The following is a 13238-nucleotide window of genomic DNA, read 5'->3' on the forward strand; positions in this document are numbered from 1 at the left end:
AAAGTGGGGCAGTCGACCAAAATATGTTTTACTGTCAAAATGATGCGTTCTCCACTTCGCATACATCGAGGGCAAGTTGGAAGGTTGCTGCCTATCAAAAGCCTATTATGGATTAGCCTGATATGACCTATTCGCAATCTAGAGAGAATCACAAGTTCTTTTCTCTCAAGTTCCTCAGTTGGCCATTTATGTACAACTGGCTTAATTTCTTTCATACTATCTCTACAAACATTCCAACTTGCCGCCCACTTTCATTTGATAATGTTTTTAACATAAACGACTATATCATCTTGACGGAGAGGAAATTGATCTGTTCTTTGAGGATGGTTTGTGGCGTTCCTTGCCTGTTGATCAGCTTTTTCATTTCCAGAAATGCCGACATGACTAGGAACCCAAACAAATACCACATGTTTGTTGAGTGTTCTGATTTCATAGAGATATTTGTGAATTTCTAAGATGTAAGGGTCAACCGAGAAATTATTTTTGATTGCTTCGAGACCACTTTTCGAATCAGAGAAAAAAATGGCATTACAAATTCCTGGCGATTCCTTTATATATTATTATTATTATTATTATTATTATTATTATTATTATTATTATTATTACTCACAGACTTGAAGCCATTTAAGCTAAATAAACTATTTTTAATATATAAACTTAATGATACACAGCTGTTTTTAAGGGATTTAAATATGAAAGAAAAACTTTTTGATGTTATTATTGATTACTGATGTATTAGCTAGCTACTGAACCTAACACTTCTCACAGCCTGATGGAAATTCCAGCTTTTTTGTAATTTACAATAAATTACCAACAGGCCTCAAAAATCACCCTTCCCAAGAGTTGGCAGATTTCAGTCTTATCCTACCAGCGAGTGAAGTTGGGCTCCAGGGGCCAACAACAGCTGGTTCACTCACACTCTCACTCTTAAATACATTCTTTCCTATATACATACCATTCACTCAGGGTGGTGGAGTACTTGATATTTCTCTATTACACTTTATTCCTATTATATACACTAGCCTAATTGAGGGTTGATGGGGTGTCAATGTTCCACCATCGACCCTTTCACACTACACATTCATGCTAATAAATACAATCACCCTCAACACACACTATACAATCACAACTCAACACAAACTATCAGAACTATATAATAAAACAATCCCGTTTCCTCCAAAATCCAGAACAGGAGGCCCAAATGCTCACTGCCGTGCTCAAGCACAATTCTGCAGTTCAGTCTCTGTATGGAACCAAGGAATTGCACCCTTAAATTACATAAGACACATCAAGCAACCTTTTCCTATGTGCCCAACTGCTTTGGCCCAAAAGTAAGGGTCGATGTGTTAACCTTACATGGTGAAATTCTTAAGAGGGGAAGGAAGCTCTCTTCCATGAGTCAGGTCTTCTAGGGGCCACCAATCAACAGTGCTCTTTACAGTGTGAGGTTCTCTGTCAATCAATGCTGCCACTTTCTGCATCGGGGGACAGATCTAAATGTGATATTATTAGGTTTATGGTACTTAATAAAGTATCTGGATTTTCTAATTTTGATAAATAGAAGGGAACAGATCTTCCAAAAAAACAATGTCAAAATGAATGTTCTTCCCAGCACTTTATTATCGTAATATTATTAAAAAGCCACATGGTCAAATTGAACTTTAACAATTTACAGTTTAGCTATGAATAAAATCGCAGTGATAGGTTTTGCTTGAATTATTACGTAGATGTGGCTTTAACTGCCAGGGAGGGTGAGGCTATGATAAAAAAAAAGATATTTTTAAGGGGATCAGAGGCTGCAACAGTTGAGCCATTGACATGGCGCTCATCAGAGTAAGGTAAAGCTCCCGGATTCAAATCAAAGTGAATCTTAATTTATTTAGAAATCGTGAGATGCGGTTCTAAATGAACAAAAAGTGATGGAGTTTCTGATTTTCCTTTCTGCTTATTTTTTTTTTCCATTCTTTTAATACATATGTATGTATCTACTTCCATAGTACTCCCATTTAATTTGTAAACAATTAAATTGAGCAAAAAATGGTCTTATACAAACCCAAAGTTAATTTTCTTTAGGAATTGCATGGCGTTAACAGATTTAACATAACTTTCTCATCTAGCTGGGAACTGACACTAAGTTTGTTATTTTAAATGATAATCCCATATTTTATTGTACAATTCAATTCTAGAGCTTATTTTATGCCATTTTTACTGAAAATGATTTTTTGTTGAAATTAATCATTTTCAAAATAAAGGAGGTGGGCCATCTTGTTACAAAAACACCCTCGTGCGTCTTCCATCGGGCAAACTCAGAAATGCTCGATCCTATCAAAAATTTTCCTTTCGGTAAAAGTGGCATATAAGCTCTTGAATCAAATTGTACAATAAAAATAATTATAGCCAAGAATCTATCATGCTAACCACTCAGCTACCGTGGACCCCTATAGGGATGCCTGACCAAAACATTAATTAAGACTCAATTCAAACAGAAATCCAATGCAAACAAGACAAAAAGACAGTTTAACTGAAAAGTTACAAATTCTAAAAAATATTGACTCTAAATAAATGCATTTCAGCCAAATGCTCTATGTCTATATGGAACATGAATTGCATTTCTGCAATGTCTTGAATTAAAAATCAATTGATTTGTGATAGCAAATCTTTCATCCTTTATAAGATGATCTTTTGACTATTACTATTACCCCTTGTACAATTTTTTTTTTTTTAATAATGTAATTTCACCATTTTTAATCATTTTTGTCTGCCTATTCTCAGTTTTGTTATGTCAGACACACTTTGAAATGTAGGAATCACCTTCTTTCACAGATTAAAAGAACCCGATTAACCCATATAGTGCTGGTGACCAGCATGAAGGCCAAAAAAACACAACAAATTTTCTTTCAGTTTAACTTTGCTCTTTCAGCAGTATCCTTTGTTTTCAAATACAAAGAACCAAACATTTTTAGGAAAAGAAATTTTGGCCATCCAGGAGGGTGAAAATTGAAATGGCCTTACTCAATGTGTCAAAGAATAAAATCACACAAACCCACTATTGAAAATAGCAACATGCTGAAAACCAAAATAATGAAATTACCAAGCTAATTTTTATTTGTTCCCAAAAACTTTGTTGTCAATTAACACAGGAATAAACACAGGAAAAGAAAGTTACAATTATTATCATTTGAAAAGAAGAGTTCAGAATATAATATCTGCTTTATTAAACTAAATTTTCCAAAACATAACAACCTATAACAATTCATAATAATATATTTTGAATTTTCCATTCAGATAAAGTGGAAATTATTGTGATGTATTTTTAAAATATCTAAAATTAAAACAAAATTAAAAATTTTACAATAACTTTTATAGGTATAAGCATACAAAACTGACTACATAAAAACTACAATGGCACAATGAATCATGGCTGTACTGATCAGCTATACAAGCTGGAAGAACTCTTTTTACTTTGAAAAGTTTTTAGTTTTGTCATGTAGGATTGTGTTAACACAAATTATAAATCACTCTACATCCTCATTAAAAGGTTTTAATGGTGTAATTGCAATTCTGCAAGCTGGAACATTAAAACAAAATTTAGTTTAAGTTAAAAATATAATTGTAAATAATAATTTTTTTGTCACCTCTTTTTCTTCATCGACTTCATCTTCATCTTCACTTCCTTGTCTGGAGCCAGAAGGAGTTGTATGTTTGCTCTGCGATGGTGAAGGCGGCTCTGAATAAGGGCGTGGATAGTTTAAATTCCTTCCTTTGAACTCCTCCTCAAAAGATGGTATGTCATTGTAAACTGACTGCAACGCTTTATGTCTTGCTTGACGATAATACTGCAAATAATTTGAAAACAAGGTTAAACCAATTCTAAAAATGACAGTGTATTGTTTCCATATACAATTCCTAGACTCCGCCAGTCTAAAAGGTCGCTTAGCCTTTCTGTCCTGTTTCGTTGAATGATCCTCTGCCTTCTGCTCAACTTGGTGAAGTGGTACATGTATTTGGCGAGCTGCTTGACTGACTCTTCAACGCTAATCCACCGCCTGTCTACAATGTAGATCCCATAGGACAACGGATCCTGGATATGCTGCTCCATGAAACACCCAAACCCTGAAAATAAATCAAGAATTACTATTTGAATTCCTGTTTGTTTTTTGGAGTGAACAAATTTTTTAAACTGTGAATTTCAGTGTTCAGGTGATCAAACTACATCTACAGAGTTATTTTTTTATTAATATTGAGTAAATAATTGTTTAACAATATTATAATCAAAGAAAAACTGGACATTCATATTTTGTTTTTTATTTCAAAGTATATGTATTTTTATCGTTGCAACAGAAAGTTGTCCCCAATAAATGGAGCGAATGGGACCACAGCTTCTAGAAAAACTTCCTCGATATATCCTAGTGCGGTCCATTCTATAATCAGTTCGGTATGGGCATGGATGGTGATTTCATCCCATACCATAAATATTGTCTTTGAAAAGGCTGTAACTCACGCATGGCACATAAAGCAAAGTTAAATTTTCTAGCATTGTATACATTCATTTTTTTCCCCACAACCTACATGTATTTGTCAAATTTAAACAATGTTTATAAATCCCAGGCCCTGAAGATGATCTCAATAAAGATTGAATCGTTGACATGATAAAGAAAATGTTTTTCTAAAACCTACATCACACCACACCACATCTCACGATCTCTGAATAATCATTGACTAATGATCTCTAAACACCACACATAAAGCAAAGATTCATTCTTTATGTCTTTTCCATACATGGTCTTGGCCATCTGACTGCCACAATCTAAACCGGCACTCATCTGTGAAGTAAACAGCCGCCCCAATGTTCAAGGGTCCAAGCGAAATGCTGATTTGTGAATAATCGCCTTTCTACTCAACGCCTCTCCAGTATTAGAAGACGTCTAGAGACGGCTATTCTCATGAAGCCTTCTGAGGACTTTATTAGAACTCACCCTTACATTGCGAACCATTTGAGTTGACTACCTCTCAAGGAAGCCATTAAACGATAGTTCCATAGTTTGGTGAGCAGTCATCTCTAGCTATCGCACGTGTGGTCGATCACTACCTTCTCTTTGATCAAGACTTCCATCTGACCATCGTGGATTGTAAAGCACATCACACCCTGGACTTGGGCAATGTAAAGAACACTAACATCTGTCATTGGCCAAATTATTTGCCTGGATGAAATCTTGACTTAAAACCATACTTTTAAGAAAAATATTAATAATTAATTTTGTACTGAAATTGATTTTTTCATCAAAGAAAACCATTTAAAAAAAAAGCAATTAACTCAATCGACAAGTTGGCTCTGGAAAGGTTGAAATTTAACTGATTTTCTTTATTTGTAATCTAAAAAGGGTAAAAAACAAGTTAATAATGTTGTTTATATTTTAAGCCAACTGTAAATCTTTATACCTAGTTGTTATGGGAAACAAACAAATAAATACAAGTGTCTGGTTTTTGTATTTGAGTGTATAAAATTGTGCAATTTCCTCTTGTGGCCTGTAGTGTGACAAACTTGGTCTTTTCCAATCAATTTGGTCGGCCTTTCCTCACTACTGTGTTCTTTTAGACATGGTTGATGGGTTTTATAAACAGAGCGGGAAGAAGAAACCCTCTGGGAACAATTTGCACTACTTTTTTATTTAGAGCCTTGCATCTCCCTGCTTATACCCTAAGCCACCACTGACGATGGTGAAATTTTGAAATGCATCTTATAGACAAATTCATAGAGGCTAGGCACAAAAATAATTGGAAATGACCAAGATATTGGTTAAATGTTTAATTAATTATACACTATTTTTTTTCAAAATGACACAGACTTCTCATTTCGATTCACCATTTATTCCAATTATAAGCAAATCACAGCTTCACATAGAAACACATTTTATTAACAATTGTACTACATTAGTGGGCCTATGTACAGATCTACAGGTGTGATTCTAGGTTAGTATTATTAGTATATTTATTATTATTTATTATATTAGTACATTTCATTATTTTTTATCGTTATTCTTAATTATACATATAAATTCACTAATTTCGTGTACTGCTTGACCAATTAGTATATTACAATTAATTAAGGTTTTTAGTTGAGATAAAAAAGCCAATGGCACGAGCGGGATTCGAACCCACGATCTTCGGTTAGATACGCCGCTGCTCTACCACTTGAGCTATTGTGCCCTCGATCCACTCGGACACTAACTTCTCATCTCAACCCCACCTTTTGTATTTTCCCTCCTTTTTGCCATTTTTCAAATGTCGTGTAATCGGTTTGGATTCTCGACGACAAATGAAATGGCCACGGAGAGCTTTAGTGACGTATACTTCATTTTAAATCATTAAATTCACTAATTTCGTGGTCCGCTTGACCAATTAATATATTGGTTAATTAATTAATTAAGGTTTTTAGTTGAGATAGCTCAACTGGTAGAGCAGCGGCATATCTAGCCGAAGATCGTGGGTTCAAATCCCGCTAGTGCCATTGACTTTTTTATCTCAACTAAAAACCTTAATTAATTGTATTATACAAATAGTCAATTAATTATACACAATTTTTTTAAAATGAAAAATTTGTGTCACAGACAGGATTCGAACCCACGACTTTTGGCTAAATACGCCGCTGCTCTACCACTTGAACTACCGTGACTTCAGTCCCTCATGCCACAAACTTCTCATTTCGACTCACCGTTTATTCCAATTATCAGCAAATCGTGCCAAATTTTTTAATTTGTATGATTAATTGAGTATACATATAATTAAGAATAACTTGATAAAAATTAATAAAAGTTGGTATTAACCTAGAACCACACCTGTGGATCATACACAGTCTCGCTAATATAAAATGTGTTTCTATATGAAGCCACGATTTGCTTACAATTGAAATAATGGGTGAGTCGAAATGAAAAGTTTATGGCATGGGTGTTTGAAGTCACATTAGCTCTAGTAGTAGAGCAGCGGTGTATTTAGCCGAAAGTCATGGGTTTGAATCCTGCCTGTGACATAAATTTTTCATTTCGAATAAATTGTGTACAATTAATTGAGTATATGTATAATTAAAAATAACTTGATAAAAAAATAATAAATGTTTAATATTAAAGTCTTGCTTTTCTTGTCTTTAATAGTAGATTCGACAAAACTCATTAAATTGTGCTTCCTTGTGTGAATGACCTTTTTGCAGGGCCTCCACAAACCCATGACTGAAGATGATGCTGAAAGCTGAAATTCATTTAGTAGACCAAACCAGCAAAGTAAGCAGACCAAAACTATCATAAATGGCCAAGCATAAAATGACAATTGTATTTATTATACCATTAAATAATATCATACCAGAGAGGTTTGTCGTAATCGAAGGAATACCCATAACAGTACACTCGGCAGGCGTGTAGCCCCATGGCTCATAGTAACTGGGGAAAACTCCCAAATGACACCCACGGACAAACTCCTCATAGTCCAGGCCAAACAGTGGATTGGTTGAGCTTAAAAATTCTGGATGGAACACAATCTGAAACAAAATCTCATGGAGTTTTTGAAAATCGTTTAAGAATTTTTGTAACCTTGACTCGGTCATTGACGGTGTTAAACAGCTGGCAACGCCTCACAGCATTCAGTATGGGGTCATTCCAGTCGTCCACAATATTGTGGGTGGTAATAGGAGGCAAGCCATGTCTCTGAATCGCAAATACGCACCTTTTCATTCTCATCTTATCATCTTTTGTTAACAGTTCACTCTCATCAGGCATCCGACCACTAATAAGTGTTTTTTAACTTTTTAGAAATCTGTGATAAATTATTACAGGAAAGATTTTATACCTTAAACATATTTCATACATTCTTTTTCCTATTTTAGATTGGATGTCAAGGAGAGTTTCTCTCAAGCTTTTTGTGACAGCACTTCCTCTAAGACTTTCGACATTGAAATTGTTTGTTTTTGTTGGAAATATAAGGAAAGCCACTACAGTTACCTCTGAATGAGATTCCTGAAAATGAAAGAAAATAAACATGCTAAATGACAGAGTTAAAAGCAAAATGTACCTCCACCGAGTTCTGTGTGTGTTCAATAACTGAACTGTTTTGTTAGTTGGCCCATGCGTTTGTTAGAGTCGAATCAATATTTATACCTTTAGATAATGGTTCAACCGGGCCAGACTTTCAATGTAAATGTCTGCCCCCTTGTTATTAAATTCATAACGACCGGCAGTAAAAAAATACAATGTTTTATCCAGATCAAAGTCATAATGTCTGAAATTTAGATTGAGTGAAATGCTATAGGCGTGGTTGTGCATATAAGAGAAACATTTTACCCGTAAAAGTGCCCACGAACGAATTCATTTATCTTCTCCTTCGAGAGTGCATGTAGATTCTGGAATTCGTGCAAGGCAGAGAATTTCTTGATGTTGAGCCCATTCGGCGTGATTATGTCAGGAGTTTTGTGAAGCAGGTGCTCGGCTTCCAAGCTTGTAATGTCGGACACGGTTGTAAAAGTGTGGGCCAGATGAGCCCCTGCTCTTTCTAAACAATACCGGTGATATATGTACCTTTTCCCAGCTTCCTCATCGACATTAAACTAAACATACAAATCAATTGTGAGAAACTCATTAACACAGTAGAATAGGCTGTAATTCGTATGAACAATTTAAAAAATTAATACAAAAAAAAGGGGGGTATATTTTTGACAAATTGATTAAACTATTAGAAAAATTATTTAAATTGTGTTATTGAATATGATGAACAATTGGAAAATTAAGATGTTTAACTAGAGAACTAAGCAGCAAACAAACACAGTAGAATTTTTTTTTACAAATGATGACATTACACCTCTAAAAAAATGGTTGTTATAAACCAGATTTATTACAACAACTTTTGGGTAGTCCTAATACATATTAATTTGTTATAACGATGATCTACTGTATGTCTAAAAATTACAATACAATTACATTTTTCTAATATAATTAATTTAACCCTCCCTGCTCAATTTACCCACTCTATTTACCAAAATAATTCACAAGTTTATTTTAGCACTTATTCATGATGTAAAATTTGGTTGAATTTCTTGAAGTTGAATGATGATGATCACCATCAGATTAAAAAAATATTTTTAAAAAAATAAACATACTAACAGAACTAAGATTGTTGTAGAAATCAATTTTCCCAGCGCAAAGGTACCTTCCAAGTAATGTAGCATGTGTTGTGAAAATGGTGGCCACTTCAATTTTCCGGGTCCTGAGCGCGATGAGACCAACTCCAGCTTGCCATTCGTGAAAGTGAGCCAAAATTTTTGGTTGACTGCAACTCACTTCTTCAGCTGCCCTCTTGAACTAACATCATTTTTCAATAATCCACACTCATACAGTATAATGCCATTTTACCTCGTTTATAAATGTCGCAACTAAATATCCGAGTATTACTGCGTCGTTCGTCTCGATGTCAGCGTGCGGAATCCCGATGTTGCTGCTGTCCCAAAGCTCCTGCCTGTACTCATCAAGCTTCCAAGCTGAACTGCCTATGTCAAAAAGTATGACCTGAGGATTGCCGTCAACAAGCCATGTACCAGTACGGAGCTGGAAAACAAAGCTTCACTTTATTTCTACACTATTTCAACAGTATATGAAACAATTTACTTGAAAGCCTGAGTCTCGCATACGCGAAACTGCAATTTGCAATGGAGTACCGTATATAAATTCTTCTTCTTCTACTTCAGTTTTAGCACAGGCCTCCTTGTACGGTCCAAGCAGACAGTACTGGTCACCGAATTCTTCAGTTGAGACAAAAGCTTTGGATCTAATGACTGTATAAATACCACCGACTGGAACAAAAATGAAAAATGTCTGTGCTAGTAAAAATACTGTTTGGACTTTTTAGTTAAAAACAAACTCACAAGAAAAAAATCATTTCTATCTTATTCTAATTATATAATTTTCTTTAATCAACACAGATTGAATACAAACAATCATTTTTATTTAAACAATTTATGTATGTAAGTCATAATCTTATAGAAAACAATATGATAAAATGTCTGCAAAAGATGACACATATCAAAATTAAGATTGGGGTGAAGCCTGGAAGTTTAACTAGGATGGATTGGATAGTTGGACAAAAATATATAAAAAGTGACTTGAACAAAAGGATCTTCAGTGAGATCACAATAGTAACGACAATTCTTTAAGTTTTTTCCGAGCTTTCGACAATTATATTATATATATACTTGTAACGGAAAAGCCACCTGAGCCTCATGTCTCTCCCTTGAGGTAGAAGTTAGCACTTTTATTTTCGAGTTATCTATATATAGTACAATTTAAAAAAGCCTAGAATTTTAACTGTGATATTCTAATGTACCTGAGGAAAAAAATAATTTTATTATTTATTTTAAGAAAAAGAGACATGTAGTTATAATTATGGGTAACCAAGATACTGAGCTTCAACTAATTTTAATTAATCTTATGATAAATTCAGTTTCTTTCTCTCCAGATATACTTCAACACTCATAGAGTTAAAGCCCTGATGATGACAATATAATCGTCAAAAGCTCAGCAAAAACTTAAAGAATTGTCGTTTCTGTTGTGACCTTACTGAAGATCCTTTTGTTCAAGTTGTTCAACAAGCAGGTCGATACATCATCTCATCTAAAGTGGTTCCCCTGAAAAAGGAAAAACTAACGTGCAATAAGACGGTGGAATAAAAATATTTATTTATTCTCTTCTTTTTTTTTCATTTCAACTCATAAGGTTCACAAAGTACAGAACGGAATAAACATTAACACTTGAGAAATACAATATAGCATACAGTGAATTATTTATTATACTTTTTTGAAGTTGTGAGGAGCGGTCAAGAAGGTAGTTTAGAAAAACACCTTTTTCATTTTTTGCCGAATACAGCTGAACAAGTCATTGAATTAAGAAGACATCATTGGTTCAGAATCTCTGATTGAATCTGCTAAAAGATAATAGATCAATCTGAATCAAAATCAGGTGGTCTCGCAGATCATGTAGTAACGATAAGTACTAGGGGATGGTTAATAAGGATTACTGATTACTGAGTTATATAAATTCAAAGTGTGAGTACAGCTTATTAATTCCCGCAGTCCACCAGCAATTCCTTTTGTAATTTACAATAAATTACAGCAAGCCTCAAGTACCCACCTAAGGTGTTGGCAGTCCGTTATCAGATCTCAGTCTTATCCGCCTAACCACTGGGGTTAGGTTCCAGAGACTAGATCATTTCAGCCCAAAACACAATCAGATCACATTTCTATATACAATAAAAACAACCCTGTTTCCTCCAAGAAACGGAAAAGGGGACCCAGATACACGCTGCCTCGTCCAATTCTCATATTGGGTGGTATTACTAGAAGCTCGCTTTATAGTGAGACAATTCAGTTTCTTCTCCTTTATATTTAGTGACCTGTTGTTTCATAATTTGCTGAAGTCATGAGGAGCGGTCAAGAATGAGGTAATTTAGAAAAACGCCTTTTTCATTTTTTTCATTTCGACCTTGATTCAGGCCATAAAGTGTGGTGCTATTCTTGTAGTTGACCTGAATAAAGGTCGTAAATTCAGCAAACTCTTCTCAAAACTTCAACAAATTTATATTTTATGAAACATGAGCAACCTTTCTCTACATGCCAAACACATATGCTGTCTCTGTTCAAAAGTAAGTGTCCGTGTGTCAACATCGCAAGGCCTATTCTTAATAGGGTGAGGATGACCCTTCTACAAACTGTCCTCCGAGGACCATGTATCGACAGTGCTCTAGATATACAAGGCCCCTAGACGCTGCCATTTTTTTTTTTTAATTGTGTTTTTATTGAATTTTTTTGCATCAGGGGCCCGATCCGGCCGGAGTAGTTAAGGTGGAGGATGGGACATCCCAGCGTTAGCCGCCTCATTTGCTTTTTCAATACACTCCAGGCTTATGTGTCTGGGTAGTTTTGCTGAGACACCCCAAGAGCACAATGAGAGGATCAAAGAGGACCCTTGTTAAATCCTTATTCTTTGAATTTAACTGTCTTTTATTTTTCAACTTCTTTTGAGGCTATATAGGAAAATATACTTGGATTATTTTATTAAAAATGTTTGTATATTTTTATATTTTAACTAGTTCTTTCATATCATTTTTTTTTTCTTTTTCCCCAATTAAATGATAAAATTGACTAGGAAATTATTGTTAAAAAAATTAAGAACACTCAAAACCCTGTAAAAAGGTTGTTTTTCTTTTGTGAATCAGACCTTTGTTGGCCACCTCCCAGGCGCACTCGAAGGCCCACTTGTTGCCCTGGCTGGCGGTCAAACCTCGATCCATCACCGCGCTCAGATCGTACGCGCTGTCCTGCCTGAAGAACCTCTTTTTGTTCCCCTTGGAAGCCATGAAGAGAAGAAAATAGAAATCTTTTTGGAAAGTTTTAGTGAAAGCTCCGGCAAAAATCGCCGCGGTGACGAATACGAGCAGAAGAACCGACCTCGTATATGGATAGAAAAGACGGCCCCACTTTCCACCTGAGCAGATGAAACGGGATGGAAAATAAACTAATAGTCAAGAACAGCCGACGAAAAACACAAAAAAAGAGTGATCTGCAAAAATCAAAACACCGGAGAAACGGTTGTCTATCGATCTCGATTAGACACGAGATACCGGGATATCGAACTAAAAGTACCAGTATCGATACAAGATTTAACAAAAATGACTAATTTGTTAATCTGTGGCGCATGAGGTTGAACGAACAAAAAAATCCATCAAATTTATGCTCGAACGTCAAGCCTGCCCGCCAAAGCACCATCGAACCAAGTCCGCTACCTTGGGCTTTACTTAGATAGCAGACTTACATAGAACCCACATACAAGATTAAAACGTCAAGAACTTAACAAAAGACGACTCAGAAACCCACTGGCCCGAAATTAACACTAAACGTACATAACAAACTAACGGCTTACAAAACACTCATCAGACCTATTTGGACCTACGTAGGCGAGCTGTGGAGCTCGGCCAAATCATCCAACATCTGACGAATTGAATCTTTTCAATCTAAAGCTCTCCGCCGTATCCTCAATGCTCCTTTCTATGTCACCAATCAAACTATCCATAAAGATATTGAAATCCCTTTCGTGAAGGATCTTATCTGAACACCCAGTTTTCACTCTAAACTATCCTTCCACTTAACCCACTAGCCCTAACTCGTAACTCAACGCCTCACCCTTAAGGGGCCCATACACGCTCAATAT

At 35.3% G+C, this 13238-nt stretch overlaps 1 protein-coding gene across 1 annotated transcript; it reads right to left on the reverse strand.

Annotated features, from left to right (window-relative positions):
- Positions 1 to 3246: 3246 nt before the first annotated feature.
- LOC106672695 (glycogen [starch] synthase) lies at positions 3247 to 12650 on the reverse strand. The gene is made up of 12 exons (XM_014404312.2): positions 12249 to 12650; positions 9645 to 9829; positions 9393 to 9584; positions 9144 to 9341; positions 8328 to 8590; positions 8145 to 8265; positions 7837 to 8003; positions 7581 to 7773; positions 7354 to 7528; positions 3902 to 4113; positions 3636 to 3836; positions 3247 to 3568 (listed from the first exon to the last, which is right to left on the reverse strand). The coding sequence occupies exons 1-12, from the start codon at positions 12385 to 12387 to the stop codon at positions 3542 to 3544; spliced, it is 2073 nt and encodes a 690-aa protein (XP_014259798.1). The 5' UTR covers positions 12388 to 12650; the 3' UTR covers positions 3247 to 3541.
- Between the last annotated feature and the right edge of the window lie 588 nt (positions 12651 to 13238).

The sequence above is a fragment of the Cimex lectularius genome, unplaced genomic scaffold (assembly GCF_000648675.2).
Source record: "Cimex lectularius strain Harlan isolate CLEC.00 unplaced genomic scaffold, Clec_2.1 scaffold61, whole genome shotgun sequence".
NCBI classification, from domain to species: domain Eukaryota; kingdom Metazoa; phylum Arthropoda; class Insecta; order Hemiptera; family Cimicidae; genus Cimex; species Cimex lectularius.